At 42.4% G+C, this 18,688-nt stretch overlaps 1 protein-coding gene across 7 annotated transcripts in view; it reads right to left on the bottom strand.

The window, feature by feature from the left end:
- The window catches only part of SLC35D4 (solute carrier family 35 member D4), a 642,891-nt gene that overhangs the window by 568,649 nt on the left and 55,554 nt on the right, over positions 1-18,688 (bottom strand). For 5 of the 7 annotated variants that reach the window (XM_085605763.1, XM_085605761.1, XM_085605765.1 and 2 more), the window contains one exon: positions 10,559-10,636. The exons of the other annotated variants lie outside the window; for them this stretch is intronic. In XM_085605763.1, coding sequence (XP_085461889.1) covers positions 10,559-10,636 — 78 coding nt within the window. The remainder of the gene's footprint in view (positions 1-10,558; positions 10,637-18,688) is intronic. 7 annotated transcript variants of the gene reach the window in all.

The following is an 18,688-nucleotide window of genomic DNA, read 5'->3' as shown; positions in this document are numbered from 1 at the left end:
AAGACCAGGGTTTTCCTTGGATGGTTATAAGACCTGGCAACAAATGGAAGTGAGTTATATACATGAAAGAACTGATAATATCAGACCCTCGGTGGAGACAAGCATTGAGAAAGGTGAATTCTCGCCGTAACGCATCTGCTTGGCACAATAAAAGGTCTTGGAAATCTGTTGTGTGCTCCTGAATGTTCCTACTGGAGCGTTGTTGTTGGAAATGTTAATTGTGTGCAGTCACTTGCATGCCAAAGGCGGCACCCTGTCTGAAAAGTGTTCGGCGGTCATAATTGTGGCATTTGGTAAAATGTTGAAATGGAGACTGCCAGAACCGTCTCTTCACTTAAAGGACAGTCATACCTATGGACACTGAGTTCCCATTACAAAACGGTAAGCATGAGTTACAAAACGAGCGTTTAAGGGTGGGATACCTTGGATGTGAATATTGTGAATGATTGTGGGGGTCAGAGAATATTACATCATTTTAAGACATAACCGCTCATGAACTAATAACTGTAAGAACTCGAGATGCGTATTGAAACTTGCAGTCACAGTGAGAGACATTTCCTACTGAGGGTGTTTTTTTCAATCCACTGGCACTGCAACTGGATGGTTGTAAGACCTGGCAACCAATGGGAGTGAGTTTTGTTATATATATGAAAGAACTGATAATATCAGACCCTTGGTGGGGACAAGCATTGAGAGCGGAGAATTCTCGCCGAAACGTGTCTGCTTGGCACAATAAAAGGTCTTTGGAATCCGCTGTGTGCTTTTGAATGTTCGTATTGGAGTGTTGTTGTAGGACATAGATTATATATATACAGAGGTTTTTTGGAATAAAGAATATTGGGCGGTACACCAACCGCGAGGATTGCACCGCCTGCCAAGTAAGGATCACGGAGACAAAGAACTATTCACGTTCTCCCGGTGATGAATCGAAAGACATGCACGGATAATCTACAACTCGGAGGCTCACTGGAGGGCTCAAAAGTACATATTTGAGCGCAGAAACCAACTATTGGAGACACAACAATCAGCCTGACTAAGGCGGAACTACATATCCCAGCATGCTGCATTGGCGGACTCACCTGTTGCCTACTAAAGGAGTTGACTAATTACATGCTGTGGTGTGTTTATTTCTCTGCGCATTCACGCTGTGCCTGTGAACAAGGAGCTGACCGCTCTGAAACGCGTAAGGCTGCATGATTAATCTGGGGAGAGAGAAGCTGTTGCCTGTACTAAATTTCGATTCAGAGTGCGTCCTCGAACAGAGGTTCTTTGGAATAAAATATATATATATATATATATATTCACTGAAAAAACCATAGGTTTCAGGGGTGTTATAGTTAGCTGGACATTTCACTCGTACAAAACCATTGAAATTCCTCGTCAGTGATGTCACTGACAATGTCATGAATGATGTAATATGTGACATCATCGGCAGTGGATTGCGGGCACGCGAGTTATAGTTAGTAGAACTAACTAGAACGGAGGAATTTCAATGGTTTTGTACGAGTGAAATGTCCAGCTAACTATAACACCCCTGAAACCTATGGTTTTTTCAGTGAATTTCTAAGGTTTTTTAAATGCTAATTCCTAACTATAACATGTCTGAAATCTATGGTTTTTTCAGTGAATTTCTAAGGTTTTTTAAATGCTAATTCCTAACTATAACATGTCTGAAACCTATGTTTTTTTCAGTGATTTTCAAAGGTTTTTTAAATGCTAATTCTTAAGTATAACATGTCTGAAACTTATGGTTTTTTCAGTGAATTTCAAAGGTTTTTAAAATGATATTTTTAAAATGTATTTCTTGTTCTAATTTTTTTATATTCTTTAACTACATTTTTTGAATCTACTTATATATATATATATATATATATATATATATGTTAAATTACACTACACATTTAATTTTTTTTTTATATATATATATATATATATATATATATATATATATTTATATTCTTTTAAATATAGTTATATTATTTTTTTTTATTGTTTTTATTTTTTTTTGGAGCCGCGCACCCAACGTGTTAGAATCGTGCATCCGACACATAGAAGTAGTGCACCAAACGCGCTGGAGTCGCGCACCCTACAGGTTAGTAGTCGTGCATCCAACGTGTGCACACCAGGGGGCCGCACTGAGTTGGATGCGCGACTCCTAATTTTACTGTAAAAAAAAAAATAGCCCCTATCACTAATTTTTATTATCCCCGGGGACCCCATCCTTTTAAAAAAACGTTGGGGACCGTGGGGGGGAGCCCCAATGCCCCCACGGTCCCAGCCGGCTCCCCGCATCCTTCGGGAGCCGGCATTGCTTTTCCACATGAGGAGCTGCTGACATGCAGCTCCCCGTGTGGAAAAGCAATATGGTTTGGATTTTGAGAGAGAGAGCAGATTTCCCTGCTCTCTCTTTCAAAATCCAAACTGGGAGGGTGGAGGACTCCCGTCCTCTCATAGCAAACAACAGTGTCCTGGGGGTGGGCACCCCAGGACACTGCAGGAGCCGGCCCTGGGAGGGTGGTGGTCCCCAGGGCCCTCGAGGGCTCTAGAAGGGGGGCCACGCAGCCCCCCTACCTCAATACATAAAGCCCCGGGGGGTGGTGGTCCCCGGGGCTTGGGGGGGCCGTTGAGCACCCCCCCACAAATTATACTGGGAAGGGCTTTCAAGCCCCTCCCAATTTATTTTGTAGCCCCGGGGGGGGTGGCAGTCCCCGGGGCTGGGGAGGCCCCTCTGGGCCCCCTTTAAATTTAATAATTTTGCCCCCGGGATTTGGCCCCCCGGGGGCTAATTATAAAAAAAGCTCTGTTTTTTTTTTAACGGCAGGATCAGCGGACCCTGCGCACACTTTGCGGCTTTTAAAAAAATATATATATATTTGTGGGGCCATGGGAGTCCTTCTGGGACCCCCTAAGCAGGTCTAGAGGGTCAGGGTATTTCTACCCTGCCCCCTTTATACATTTTGCACACTTATTCCACAGACTTCTTCAGGCTCGCTTCTTCCGAGGCACAAAATGGCTGCCAACAGTTCCTGGTTTCGAATGTTGACAACCACTTGACAGTCAATTAGCATTCAGCGCGTGATCGGGAAGGTGCGCTCAGGGTGCGCAGATCCAGCGCGGCCATAGATATACATGTACTTTTAACTGTAATTTTCTCAGGAACTACTGAACAGATTGACACCATTTAAGCAAAAGGCATGCGTCTGAACTGAGGACTACCTCTTTGCCAAATTTGGAGTAATTCCGTTCAGCAGTTCGGGCTGTAGCTGCGGCTAAAGGTCCTATGGGAAATTGCATGGGGAAAACACGTTTTGAGACCCCCCTTTTTTCTCAGCCCCCGCTACACGAATCATCCTGAGACTTTCAGGATAGGAGCGGACCGGAGCTGGCCAAAAGTTTGGAAAATTTTGCGAAGATTCGTCAATCGGCGCCAAAGTTATTGGGAATAGAATGTTGCGGATTTCCTATGGAAAATAGGTCCTAACTATAACTACCTACTGGCGACCGTCTGTAAGTAATATATACACACACACATATATATATATATATATATATATATACACACATACACACACATGCATACATCCATACATAGATACACACACACACACACACACACACACACACACACACACACACACTCAGCCGCATGATTATTTTAAACCTCATAAATGATTTTGACCATTTATGAAGAAGAAAACATATAGATGCCTTGCCATTTGAACTGATATTCAAGTCTTGGAGTGAATCTTGTTCTACGTCAATATTTAAGATGTGTGAAACTTGTATCTAATTCTATTAGTCCTCTTGTATCAACTATAAATTACATACAGATGCTTCCTATATGTGAAGTGTCTAATAGGGAGGGTGCACTGATATATAGGACAAGAGGTGTTCTGATCCCCAGAGTGGATAGCTTTAAGCCCCAATCTTTGGAATTTACCTGTATGGCTCTATATTTGAGCCATTTTTAAAACATTGAAAGAAATATATAGGATTTAATTGCCCATTAAGTTTGAACAAGTTGAATTTATTGAAGCAAATTTGTGACCACTATATCAATGTTTGAGGATCATATTACTTAAACAAAATAATGAGCTGTAAATACAACGTTTCTCTTTCTATGTGCATAAAATTGAACCCCAATAGGATACTCCGAATCATGACTGACTGCGACATGCTAGCAAAAATGTCATGAGCCTTTCAAAAGATATTTTTAGAGGAGATGTGTTGCATTTTTTGTTTACTTCCCTTCAAAGATATAGCATTTTATAGCCAATTAGAAAAATGATCTTTACATTTCGTTTGAAGCAGATGGTTGTCAGATATCATTTGAGGGCAACCAATCAGAGAAAGGTGCAATCTTCAAGAAAGGCTTGAATTAAGTTCATTTTTAAAATAGATAATATAGGTGTTTTATTACCCTGGCTATAGGGGGACGTGCAAGTTCTATTGTTAATAATAATAATGATTTTGCACAACTAGCCTGAATTTAAACAAAATCTAAGCAAAAACTGGTTTTGGTACTGATTGTTAACATGTAATTTCCACTGATGTATGGTGCAAATGGTACAATATCCTCAAAACTAAGATATAATACACTTGTTGCTAGAACAATAGGTGCACACACGGTTTATATTAACAGGAGACTAACTGCCATTTTTTTGGGAAGGAAAAGTCTGTTGAGCAGTTCTATATTTGCATCAATGAATGGGATATTCCATGAGGATAAGAGTAGTTCAAGTCGAAAACTGATGTTTAATCAGTTCATGTGCCTCTAACTACATACACTAAATGGTACGTTTCCAAATGACCAATCTGCCAATATTATGCCTATTATAAAACAGGCTCTAATGCTATTCTTGATTACCCGTAGGTAAATGGGTGGTTCCTTAATTATGTTAGTGACAACATTATGGCTGGTAATTTGTTACTGAACTACTGCCACAGCAACCTGTGCTGAAATATTTAAAAGATTCTCTCTGTGACTCTGTCACGGAGAATATATCTGCAAAATTACTGGTGTTAAATAGTCCACTTCTAATTAACAAAATTCCTCAACTGGTCTAAAACTACTGTTATTCAATCTATTTTTACTTCTCTTGAGGAAGCACGGAGTAGGGGCAATATCAGAAATTGCTCCCATAGGAAGCTGGTTGTTCATGTAGTTTACCAAAAAGAGGTACCCTACGTAGAAAGTCCAGACAACCCTCATTATCTTCCGGGGCTTATATTAATAATCCCAAATGCTCTCATTTGTTGAAGTGTGGGCGAACAGTTTAGGCTTATTAGAGGGTAGTGATAAACATTTGTTGAACACACAGAATCAATAAATGAGACACACACTCAAGAAGAAACTCAAGACCAATTTAGAAAAATAACAGGTATTTTTATATATATTTTAACTATGAAATTGAGTAAGTACTTTTCGAGATACCAATTTTTACAGGTGAGTAAAAATGTCACACAAATGTGTTTTCACACGGTAATGCTTACCTATTGAAAAAAGAAACATATACTGCATACAGGTACTTGCAATCCTATTTCGGGTGTCCCCTTTAAGACTTAAGATCCTAGAGGGCAAAAGTCCAAAGAACCACCAGCAGTTTGGGTTTACCTGCCCTGGAGTGTCTGGGTGCAGAGGTGCTGGATGGGTTGATAGCCTTGTGCGCAACACCATAGGCAAAGAGAGGGGGTCACCTAGAAACAGGTTGCAGAGGGGGACTTGGGGACAAGTCCGGGAGCTCCCAATGGGGGGCTCAGTTCTTGAGGGTCCTGGGAGCAGGGGGTGCACAATCAGTTGTTGTGGACCCTGGCCGGAGAGCTCAGGTGCAGAGGGTTTTAGTCGGCTGGGCATGTGCATCAAAGGCACTCACGGTTCTCAGTCAGACCTGCAAAGGGGGGACAAAACAGGACAAATGGGCCACTCTCTGTGCTGGCCTCTGTGATGCGGACGTCCCTCGTCGGCTGGTTGGTCTTTATAGCATTGGAGTCCGGATTGGACTTCAAACAAGCTTTGGTTGTTTCAAGGCGTCCCGTACTCTGGGTATTGGTGCAGGGCGGCTCCTGGGGGACCTGGCGTCTTCACACTTGGTGGGCAGACGGATCTGACCTCTGGGAGCACAGTGACCTCCTCCTGGGTGACTGCTACATCGGTGGACCCGGTGGTCAGCAGAAATGTGAACTGGATGTTGCAGTCAGTGCCTGTGGATTGCAGGGAAGCGGCTCCTCCACTTCAAGGGAGATGCTAATGATTTAGCGAAGTGCTGGTGGCCCTCAGAAGCTTTGGGAGGATGTACAGCTGGCGATGCTTTACGCATGATCATTATGATACTCTCATACACGGGACATGCATGTTATTCTCTTATTGTTGGTAAGGGTTTTCACGTAGGGATTGCCTCATTATCCTATTTTATAAATTTAGAGTCAAAGTGCACTTTTTCACATTTCAGTTTGCCTTAATGTCACTTCCACACTGATTGCGTGATTTGATTTTTACCCTTATTGTGGGTAAGGATTTTTTTTTGCATAGGGAATATTTCATCAGCTTATTTCAGAAATTCAGAATCGGAGGGCGCTTTTTCGCATTTCACCTTGCCTTATTGTTACTTCCGTGCTGATTGCTTTAATTTATTTCTTCCCCTTATTTCACTACGGGATCGATAATGAACAATTTAAACTGACCAATAGGCTATAACCGTAGAGAAATGAACATAATAATACAAAAAAAGGTACCTTTTCCTTTTTTGGAATAGGAATTAAATATGGGATTCGAAGAACTTGTCCGGTACTTAAGCTAATTCAATACATTATCTGATGACCAATTGAGGAGAAATCCTTAGGAGATATCACAGATGCAATAATGATCTTTATATTACCATAAACACATCGTCATACACGGCTCAAAGATAAGGAGAATGCTGTTGATATCAACAATTGTACACCTTGGGCAGGATTGAAAACACTCAAATGAAATCTACTGTTTGCCTTGTCTCTTTTTTCCTGTTTTTGAAATGTTGCTGTATCACACAGAATCGGAGTAGAGAGATCAGTAGCCACTCTTTCAAAGAGGGGTATACACTGATGCCCCCCTCGGCCTCAGATCACCGATCTGAGGCCTCAATCCATGAAATGTGAGAACCCACAGGGAGTTTGAATTATTGTTGGGTTAACTAGGGGTAAAAACGACAAACAATAGATTTTGATAGAACAACAAGGCACAGAGTAGGACAGCATTGTTCTCCTCCAGAGGCATGAAGTAGGGTATTCCATCCTAATAGGGGACAAGTGGGTCTCAGGGACACTCCTCATCAAGACATTGTAGCAACTGAGATGAGAAATGACCACAGCCTCAATGGCTATTTTGAGGTCAGCTTCTGGATAGAAGGGCTGGCTCCATGATGCAGAGCGTGGCCAGTTGGTGCCAAGAGGACTTCTTATTATAGGTCTTAATGGGTGAAGTAATAATATATACCATAGAGGCTAAAAATAAAGTTGATTATTATGTGAAATATCCATATTCTTCTGCCCATCACTCCATACAAATAGTTTTGACCTGTAAGGCTTTGAGGGCCCGGTCACAAGCGGTTTTATTTATTTGGACCAACATCTCTTCACAGCAACAAGTGATGTCATTATATTTTGACCTGCAAGGCTTTGAGGGAGCGCTCTGGCGCAATGACAAAACCCCAGGGGCTGTGTTACAGATGGTGCCCAGGAGGAGCAATGGGCTTTTTCCGCCTGCTTTGCACGCCCCTGGGGCACTTTGGTATTATAGAAGGGGGGTGCAGACGCTTGTACGTCCCCTTCTATAATACCGATAGCGCTGGCGCACTTAAAGTGCCATCAACAGAAGGTGTTCCCTCATTTGCATAGGGGCGGTCACTATGTAAATGAGGGAATTCCTTCGACTCTGCGTCCGTGCCATATTACAGACGCGGGCGCAGAGTCAGATAAGCCCGCAGGAGGCACACTGACAGTGCGCCATTCAAAAGGTGGCCATTGTAACTCTAAAATCATGTTTCAATAGAAAAAAAATATTTTTCTTTTCTAGGTGCTTCCAAAAATCCTTTTACGTCCGGATGATGACTCTTATTTAAGTAATGTAATGGGGTCGAAACGTTGACAAAGATACTAGTGGACTAGAGAGTAGTGTTTAACAACAATTGTACCCATATCAGTCACAAGCATTGTACATATGTTTCTGTATCGCACTTACACACTTTAATTCACTCAGTTCACTTTCACTGCGCTGTGATATTTTTGGAGCAAAGTATTGCAATACAATGTGTTTTTGTAAAACATATCTTTAACCTTACTGTTTTAAATGAATTGAATACATTTGATTTGATTCTTGTTCAAACCAATCTAGTGATGGTTATGTATGGTTGCAACAGACTTAGATCATGGTGGGCACCACTTACGCAAATGTTAAGGTTATTTTACTAAATTGATACTATGTGTGTCGCTCGGGAGCACAAAATGGAGGTTCATTTTTTTAAATTTCTTCATTAGCATTTAATTAAAGTCACTACAAATTAAACAGAATAGAGCAATACGTATTCTGTTCAGTGATCATGCACATCCCACTGTGCCCATATCAACAGTATCATTGATAGCAGAGCATACAATAGTGCAGAGGGTATTGGGGCACAAAAGGGAAGTAAAATAATAACACAGATTAGCTTAGTGCGGCCTATCCCATAGAGGAGTAGCCAATGTACAAAATGGATGTTCATAATTACTAGCAGCTGTTTGTAGATTGTTCATTTTATCTTTGAAGAATCATTTTTTGTTGTTTGGGACTACATGCATACTTCTACTGGTAAATAATTAGAAATTAGTCCAGATGGGGAATTGATGAGAAATTAATGCACGGTCAATACTGTTGTTCTAAACTGTAAATGGTATATTTTATATTTCTAGTATTTTCTCCCTTTTTGCTCTTTCTCTTAATTAAAAAATTAGTTTTCATTGACTTTGCTTGGAGACCTTACTCAAAAAGAGATTTACTATCTGGGGGCTCTCACCAGCAAATGCATATCTCACCTACTCCAGGCAGGACTTCTAATGGCAGGTTGCTGGAGGAAACCCTAAGACACTCTTTCTGTGGCTGCCTGGGGGTTATATTGCAGGCGTACCATGGGCAATGGGTGTTTGAAACTGGTTTTCACGCCCCTCAGGGAAATTTTGTATCACAGAAGAGCTACAAATACTAGTGCACCCGTTCCATAAAACTGATTGATCTGTGCCTATGCAATTCAAAAGAAGTGTTCGCTCTTTTGCATGGTGGTATGGCCCTTTGGAAATGTTATCGACACAGGCGTAAGAGCCCCTAAGTGGCGCACAGTTAGTGTGTATTCCAGGGCGTCAATTCGCGGGAGGACATGAGGGTCCCAGGGACCCTCAGGAAATCCCTCCTCAGGTAGCTGCAGTTACACACTGCCTTTTCTTGTGGGAGGGATCACCTGACCTTTATTTCCCATCAAGATGTTCCCCTTGAAATAGAAAGTTGAACCTCTCATTTTGAAAATGCCGGGCCGTCTTTTAATAGGGGGCTGTCCCAAAAGCAGACTTGAGTTTGGCTTCCTCTGTGGGCCTGCCATTTCTTTCCAGTACAAAGCACGCCTCCTCGGATGAGGGTGCGTTGTCTGACCGTGTATGTCCTGTTAAAGTAATACAGCTCCTGGTGGTAGACGGTTTACAACATTTTCCCCACGGAAAAGATTTTTGCTCAAGAGAAGGTAAAAGTAAACCAATTTTTCAGGGTATAGCCTTGACAGCAGTACAAAGATTTGCCTTCATTGGCCACATACGATGTACAGTTATGTGGACTTCTATCGGCTCCCACACATACTATTTGTTATTGCCCCTGCCCAATCTTATCTATAGACCCCAAGGTTCATCCGCTCATGATGTTATAATCGCTGAGTGCATGGATTGTTTCAGCATTTGTCTATCTATAAAATTGCAATAAATAATATGTAGAAAAGGTGTTTTTTCCCTTTCATATGGCTTCTGTGCTGACCTATATTTTAAAACGGATACTCTCAGATTTCCTGTCAAGACAGGAATCATAGCAGTCAAAAGCATGTGAGGACTTTTCAAGTTCTGGTAACTAATTGATGGGCAAAACAAGTATATGTTTATCACATTTGGCCTACGCTATGCACACGCCATCTCCTGAGGACAGAATACTGTTGAATAATATGCAAGAAGGGGACGCGGAGCTGTGTTATATTGATTATCCGTGTTATCATCAGTGCATACAGTGCCACGAGAGTCTAAAGACTGTATTCCAGACTACATCAAATCTAAGTGAATAATTTTGATATTAAAATTGTTCAATTTGCTCCAACACAAAATATGATGATAAACCTTCTTGTACACAAACATGCACGGATAAAGTATAACAAAATGCTCCACTGTTGGTGGGACAGTGACAACCGAAACAAACAGAATTACTGAGAGCACGACTAGTTCATCGCTTCCTGGTACACTCATCATCTATGTATGTTCGAGTTCAGTGATGTATAAAAACAGGTAAAAGAGTTCACTGTACCTTGAGCTGCTGCTGATCTCCACCCAGCCCAACTTCCAAGTTACATGAAGCAAAAACCCTCCCACCAGCGTCTGCCATCTGAAAAACAATCACATTCATAATAAATGTACGGATTAGAAGAGCAGTAACAGTGCCCGAAACTCATGAACATAAACCATGCTAACTACAGAAACTAAAATCGACCCAATCACGCTTCAATGAAGCATGAAAAGTTAATGAAACTCTGTGCCAAGGAGACAAACCAGTGACCTGCTTCTGAACACTAACTGCAGTATCGATTGATTTTATGGTGAGGGCAGGAGGTGTACATTATATGCTCTAATACTTCCTTTGAACCTCTCCTCTGCACCAGACAAGGGCATCAGAAAAAGGGAAATCTATTTTATGAATGCAAAGCTAGTCATGTCATGGAAAACAACCTCTTGACTCCCCCTCTTCCATGCGATAGGTAGATTTATTTTTCTGACCCCAGCTCTCACCTTGAACATTGAAAACATGTTGCTATCTTTTACTTTAGCATTTCCTTGCATTCTGTATTACTTCACATTTTGTGTACATTCGTATCACACATCAATTTGACAGCTTTTTAACTTGCTTCAGCCTTTATTCGCACTTAGTTTGGCTTGATTGATGCTTCTTAGGGTCTCAGAATTATGTTTATGTTGATTGGATTTCTCCAGACAGAGGCCATCAAAGAAAAGAGGCACACTCAGTTCAAAATAAGTAGCCACTAGGCTAAAAATAGCCACGCTTTCACTAGTTCCGGGAAGTAGAGAACTTGGGTGCGGTACGCAGTTCTAATTGAATGGCAGCCCAGGGTATTTCTGCTAGATAGGTGATGCAACAGCCACCCATTTGTAGTGTCCTGAGAGACACGTTCTAGTGTTTCATCATATGCCCTGTGTCACCAGCCTCTCCCTGAGACCTGGCTCCATACTCACCCCACACCCATCCATCCATCACAGGTGTCACTGGTCAGGAGACACTGCAAATAAAAGATGCAGGGCGAAGTACCCTAGGCCAGTTCAAGCTACTACAACTATGCATCTGTGTCATTCTAGCTGCCTGAGTGCCCAGGGACCGAGCTACCACACCATTCTGGCTCGGAGTACGTCTCACAACAATCGTGGCCTGAATGGCGACCTCAAGGTTCCGGAGGGTTTATAAAAGTGGCTTACATTTGTGAGTATTAGGGGGCTGATCTTGTACACTGCTCGAGGCACATGGGAAAGAAGTATACATATAGCTCTCTTGTATATAGGCAGTCAATAAAGGCTTTTAAAAGGTCAGGTACAGAGCCACTGTAAGACAGGCATCCGTAAGACAGATCATCTGTGCAGCCATGTTTTGGATGCTTTGCAGGCGTGTGAAAAGGTAGTCAGCCATACCCACGTATAATGCATTCCCATAGTCAACCTGACTTGTAATAAGTGCCTGCGTAATAGTCTTGTAATGGTGATTCCGAATCCCATAAAAAATCATGCAAAGTAACGCAAAGTAGCTCCCACGGACTGCAATGACCTGAACTTTCATGGAGAGGAAGTCATCAATCAGGAAGCCTAAGTTCTTACCTGCTTTCTTGCGGATCGGGGCAGGGCCCAGAGCACCTGGCCACCAAGTGCCTTTCCAGATAGATTTAACCTTGCTAAACAGAAGAAGTTCTGTCTTATCTCCATTAGGCTTGAACCGGAGGTCCTTCATCCAATCGACCACCTCTGAGACGCAGCCCTTTCAGTTTAAAGGTCTTTAGCAATGAAAACAATTAGCGGAGTGTCATCTCTGTAGGATGTAACATCAAGCCCCCAATCTTTGATGATGATAGCCAACGGGGTCATATATACATTAAAGAGTGAACAGCTCAATGAAGAGCCCTGAGGGACACCACAGATGTCTTTCAACGAACTGCACCTGAATGGAGGGAGATGGACAGACTACAAGCATTCACTAAGGAGGACCTCAACCACCCACGAGTGATCGAGTACCATCCAGTTCTAAAACGCAGATGATTGGAGACCGTATCAAAGGCTGGACACAGGTCTAGGTGGATGAGGCGGCAGATTTGCCCTCATCCACTATGACCCCAATGAGGGTCATTGGCCCAAACTGTAATCATTGAGGTAATTTACCACTGGTGTGCTAAGACTACATTCCTAATACACTTCGACTGGATGTTCAAGTAGTCGTCTTCGGCCGTTGTCTAGGGTAGTGAGCTCAAATAGCCAGGACTTACTTAAGGAGGAGATGTAACACAGAGCATGGTATAACACTTAGTAACAGCTATTAAGCTCAATGCCCAGTTGCTCTTTGCTTTATAAGGAGAAGACCTTTAATTACACATAAGAATAACAATATACACACACAACTATGACACACATAGAAGACCAGCAGTGCCATACCCAGCACTTTTTGAGCCAGAGATTCCACCCCAAATAGGTTTAAAGTTCCCAAGCACTTTAAATCTGATTAACATTGAGCCTTATGTTTCATGTTTCTTGATCAGGAAAGGTTTGGGGATTATCAGCCCTAGTCCGAAGCATTTGGGTACCCCAATACAGGAATTCCACAGAATCCAGCAATTCACTTCAAAGGCTAAAGTAACAGTTTTGAGGGTTCCATCAGCTGGTGTTTGGTTTCAATTCGATTATTTTGGGTATGTGGGTCTGGAATATGACTTTTGCACCTGCTCTAAGCAAATGCATTCTGGTGGTGTCCAGTTAGATGGAATGGAGGCATAGCCAACTAAAGTCTAGAGTTTAACTGCCACTAGAGTCAAGGTTGTGGATAGTTGCTGGTCAAAGTTACAGTAAACTTTCAATGCCCTTTACATGCTAGTGGGGTAGGACAGCCTGCATCTTCGAACTCACCGGTCTGGTAGCATCTACAATGGGAAACAGAGGAGCTAGTAACCAGTTGGTGGCAAGATAGGACTTGGGGTATCAAGCAAATGGTTCAAACCACTCATTCCGACACACCTGTGAAAACTCCTAATTCATGACATGCATTTCCTGGACTCGATAGAGGCAAAGGAACACAGTTACGGAGGACTGTTCAACCCAGGATTTCTCAATGAAACTGTTTCAAGCTAGCAAGACAGTGTATGATTACGTTGGTGGAATTGCCACACCCAAATTCACAGTCCAAGATACTTATGTTATTGAGAGAAGCCCCAAAGGTGCTGCTACCATAATCTCAGGTCCCTAAATTGAAAAGTGGCGTGATGTAAAGAAGAAAAATTGAATTAGAAGGATGCATGGGTCGATAAAGACATCCAAGCTTGGGCTCTCCAGTAGGAATGCCACCCATCCCGATTTTCACTGGACTGTACTTGTATGGATTGAATTGTTCTTCAAGCTCCTGTAGCAGGTCCATGAATCTGCTAGGGCTTTCCATATGGAATGCTTTGACTTCCAATTGGAAAGCAAGTCTTTCTAAATGTTCTTTCATAGAGTCTCCGATGTAAGAGTCTTTACGCTGCTGAGATCTTACAAATTAAAGATGTTTTATAAATAGGTATGTACCACCACACATATTTGCCCTGAATGCATGGCTTGTGGACAGATAACATAGCTGCCCTCCTCGACTGCACTGGACATAAAGGGATGACCCCTGGAGGATATAGAATGCCTGTTCCTTGCCTCGAAGCCCATATATCACATGATTGCATACACACCCCAGTGAACATTTACACTTTGATTCACTTCTCTCCTCAAATCGCCATTCCCGACCCCCACTATGATGCCCTACCTTTCTACCACTGGCAATACCACGCCACCTATTGGCCTCGGTTATTGTTTTATATGGTGGAGTTTATTTCTCTTCTCACCCTTAGGTGTGCGGTGCCTCATTTATCAGTTTTAAATACAGACATCCATAAACTGCAGAACGTTACTGGAGCATTATTGATCTGGTTAGCACTCTAGATATTCGGTCAAATGCTCATGACCCCTTCGTAATTTGTTGTATATTAATCACATTATGCTTTCTTGACTGTATCTCTTGAGAAGCTAAATGTGCCCATCTTTACTTGTTTATAAATTTCAAAGATATAAAAACAAAAATAACAGATATGCGTAACCGCGGTCTCGTAGCAAACAGGGGGATTCATTATCTCAGACACAGCTAGGTCAAAGGTTACACAAGCAAGAGTTTTGGGAAATTATTGAAAATGCTATTGTTTTAACAGAAATGCAGTTATCAAGTGTTAACCTTGGGTGTCCCCATTTACAGCGCTCAAATATACAATACAAACACAATAAGTAAATCCCTGAAATAAATCATGACAAAATCAAACTGGTGAAAATAGCCCCTAGTCCCTATCTGAGGAATGAGAGGCGCAGGTGAGGGTGCAGTCCCCTGTCACTACTAGGACAGAATTCAGTGTGGCCCAACCTGCTGTGACGAACAGGAGTGGGCGAGAAGGTGCATTTATGGGCAATCCATTTGTGGAAATATACCTTTTTAGGGGTACACTGGTGCAGGGTCACCCTTTTGTCCACGGGTTCAAAAACCAACAAAGTAGAGATCAGCACTGGAGATGGGAATAAATAACACGTTTATTAATCACTCATGAGTGGGACCACGTCCACACAGCACTCTCAAGTACTGCCTGAGGTAGTACACTAAAGTCACAGAACACAGAGCTTATATACAGATTTTGTGCATTGTAAGCATGTGAACAGAAATAGGAAGAAAAGTTTTAGAAATAGTTTTCAGCAAACAAGGACAAATGAAAAACCACATGGTCAGCAAAGTGGGAGAGGGAGCAGGAGTGCTTATGGCAGTAGCAAATGATTGACATTTAACAGGTGTACTGGCAGCTAAAAACTCTCAGCACATACATTGCTTTTAGCTTAGTCAGGAAGTCAACTAAAATAGATCGCACAGGCAGGAAAAAAGACGAGCAGCAGAGGACGGGAGAATTACGAAGGAAACAAAATGGACACCTCAGCCAAAATGGCTGTTGCTTATGCCAAATAAATATTACACGTTTTCCACAGACGGCCCTTTTGGCATAAGCTAAGACATTTTTTAAATGCTTCTAAAGGAGTATGATAAATGTCATATATATCGATTAACATCATATCGCTGACTTCTCGGTCTATTGCTAAACAGACATTTACATTTTGGACATGTGTTTTAGATGGTAGACAAGTAGTACAAGTGGAAATACAGAGGGAACAAAGCATTGGCCCGCATTGAATACATAAACAACAAGAGAAGAGAATAGCTATAATTATGAACAAGGCCGACAATATTTTCAATCCCCATACAGAAAATACGCTACAGAACCATCTAGCCCAAGTCCATGTTCCTGAATCTTGATGTATCTCAGTGACTAATTTATGCATTTTGGAAATAACCACATATACAGAAGGTGAATTGTCCGGTGTGAAGACACAACAGCTGGATCCAATGATACAGCATGCTCCAGTCTATATTATTCCCATGTGGTCTCTGTCTGGTCGACTACAGAGGCATCGATTGCGCGTTTTTCCCTACTACCAGCATGGTGATCGAACAATTGCAAATCTTGATGGTAGGTTGGGGGAGCTAAAACCACAGGTGGTAGAAGGAAGGCTATGTAACAGGTACCAGACCAGCCTGGATGTAGGAAGTAGTATGCCTTAGTTCCACAAACAAAATAAGTGTGACTTGATGCAAGGAAGCTGCTTCGGCCTCTCATAGACATCTGCAACACTGTAGTACAGTTACTGTGGTCCACTGGCACATCGCCTGTACTTTGTACACAAAGGGGCCAGTGGTCATGGCAACAGAGATAACAAGGGGTCCATTTCCTTTAGCCGACCTAGAATTTGGATACACATAGCTTGTTGCTGCACTTCCTTTACTATATTCTTCCATTCCTAAAGCAGTCCCTTTTGCTTATGAGTCCCCTTCTTCGTTGGGTTAGCAGACTTTGTTCATTAGAGGCATATAGAAGTTCGAACCAAGCTGGGCATGAGCCATTGTGAGAGAATGGCAGCGGTGACAACGGGGTTCCTTTTATGTTCTGATGAGGAGGAATCTTGCCACAAACCCAACAGTTAGTAGCATTACTTAGCTGGTGTGTCTGATGCAACATTTGAAGAAATGAATTGTTTCTCAGAATTTGCCAGTATCACTGTTCATGTTGCGGCAAATCAAAATAATAGTGCTCTTCTGCAGCAAGTGATGTAACAGTAATGTTCGGTAAAGAGGCTCCAGGCATTACTTCCTCAACAACCCACATTACAGTAGCGATGATGGCAGCAGTCAAAGTCAGACCAAGGATGTGGATTGTACAGCTGTTCCACGCTGTCACAGCGATCTCCTTCTTCTTAGGCGAGCTCATTTTCATCGGCAAACAACAAAATAGATGATGCCCTAAGGTCCTGGGCAGGCGTTGGTTTCTTCACTAATATTGAGATGAGTAGTCACTAATAGGCTACCCCCCTTTGTAGTCAGTCTTTAACCACCCGGGACATTGGCTCAGTCTCTTTCCGCGCTGAAATGTCTTTCTTCCTGGATCGAAGCAGATATCTAGATGTACCAGAGATGGTGTGGTCCGAGAAGACTTCCTCAGGTCTTTCAGGTGACACAGCTTGTCCTTTCTCGGTGACCAGGATGTTGCAGTGATCTGTCAACACAGCTTAGCTCACGAGGGCATGCAGCATGGAATCGCCAGGCAGCAGATTGTGGCCTTCACCCTGCGACCTGTCTGGAAGGGCTTCCTGTACCTGCTGATAGATAGAAAACAAGCTGTCAGTTAAATGGGACAAATAGTCACTCATCAACACATGAGGTACATCATGTATAGGGCAAGGCTTAGGGATTCCCCAAATATTCATGGGCCTGCCAAACACAACCTCGTATGGCCAGATTGTGTATGTGGTATTGATCTGATAGAAAGTATTGCTAGGGGCAGAGCATCAGGCCATTTCAAAGATGTGGAAGCCTGTATTTTAGCCAATTTCAATTTCAGGGTGGAATTGTAACGCTCCACCAAGCCTGCTGATTGTGGGTGAAAAGCGGCATGACATTTCTGCTTAATCCCTAACCCCTTCATGAGATATTCGACAACTTGCCCAATGGAATTAGGTCCGTTGTCTATTTGCAGGACCTCGAAAGGTGCAGTTGGTGTTGCAAACCCTCCTATTGGAGTTTGCGTTCACTTTTCAGGATTATAATGGAGACAGACCAGACAAGACTGGACTATCTTTTTAGCAGTTCCGGCAATATCAGGATGATCCCAAACTTGTATAAGTTGTTTTGCTATTGAGGATGTATCAACATGTGCCGGCCCATGTGCCATGTGAATCAAGGAATATAAGTAGGCTGTGGGTAACTTCCATTTGGTCATATCTTTATTCCTCCAACAGCCCTCATCATCCAGTGTTCCCTCCTTAGACCATTGATTTAGTTCATCAGCAGAGGCAGATTGTTGCACGTCCAGCACTTCCTGCCTGGCATCATGCCAACATTCAGCTTGTGACTTCGCCACATACATGGAGGTGGTACTTTTCTGCATTGTGGTCTCACGGGCTGTGTGATCCGCAAATGCATTTACCTGCTCCCATTTTATCAGTCACTTTCTTGTGTGCACTACATTTAACAATTGCTACTTTCTTAGGATAGGTTACGACAAAAAGAAGATTATGCACTAATTCTCCATGCACTATCTGTGTCCCATGTGAGGTGAGGAAACCCCTTTCTTTCCATAAGCGGCCAAAATTATATGCCACCCCGAATGCCTACTGGCTGTCGGTAAAAATATTGACAAGTAAGTCTGTACTAAGCTCACATACTCTTGTTAGTGAGTGTAGTCTGGAGTTCCTAATACTGGTGCAGAACAAAGAGCTTGGCATGACTGTTAGAAGGCATTCTGACATTCAGTAGTCCATGGGAAAGGCATTGGAGTGTCTTTAGTCAAAAAGGGCCAACAAAGGTTCAATAATGTGTGAAAAACTGCCTACAAAAAAAGGGTGAGGCCAATCAGTGCACGAACATCCTTCTGAGCGCGGGGTACAGGAGTGTCTAGAATGGTCTGAATGTGGTTTGGTGTGAGTGCATGTACCCCCTTAGACAGGAGGTGACCTAAACAGGTAACCTGCTGTCTACAAAATTTTAATTTCTTTCTAGAGACTTTGTGAT

Source organism: Triturus cristatus, chromosome 5_1 (genome assembly GCF_964204655.1).
Source record: "Triturus cristatus chromosome 5_1, aTriCri1.1, whole genome shotgun sequence".
In the NCBI taxonomy this organism is placed as follows: Eukaryota; Metazoa; Chordata; class Amphibia; order Caudata; family Salamandridae; genus Triturus; species Triturus cristatus.
Note: the sequence above shows the minus strand (reverse complement) of the source record. Positions and strands in the feature narration are given on the sequence as shown.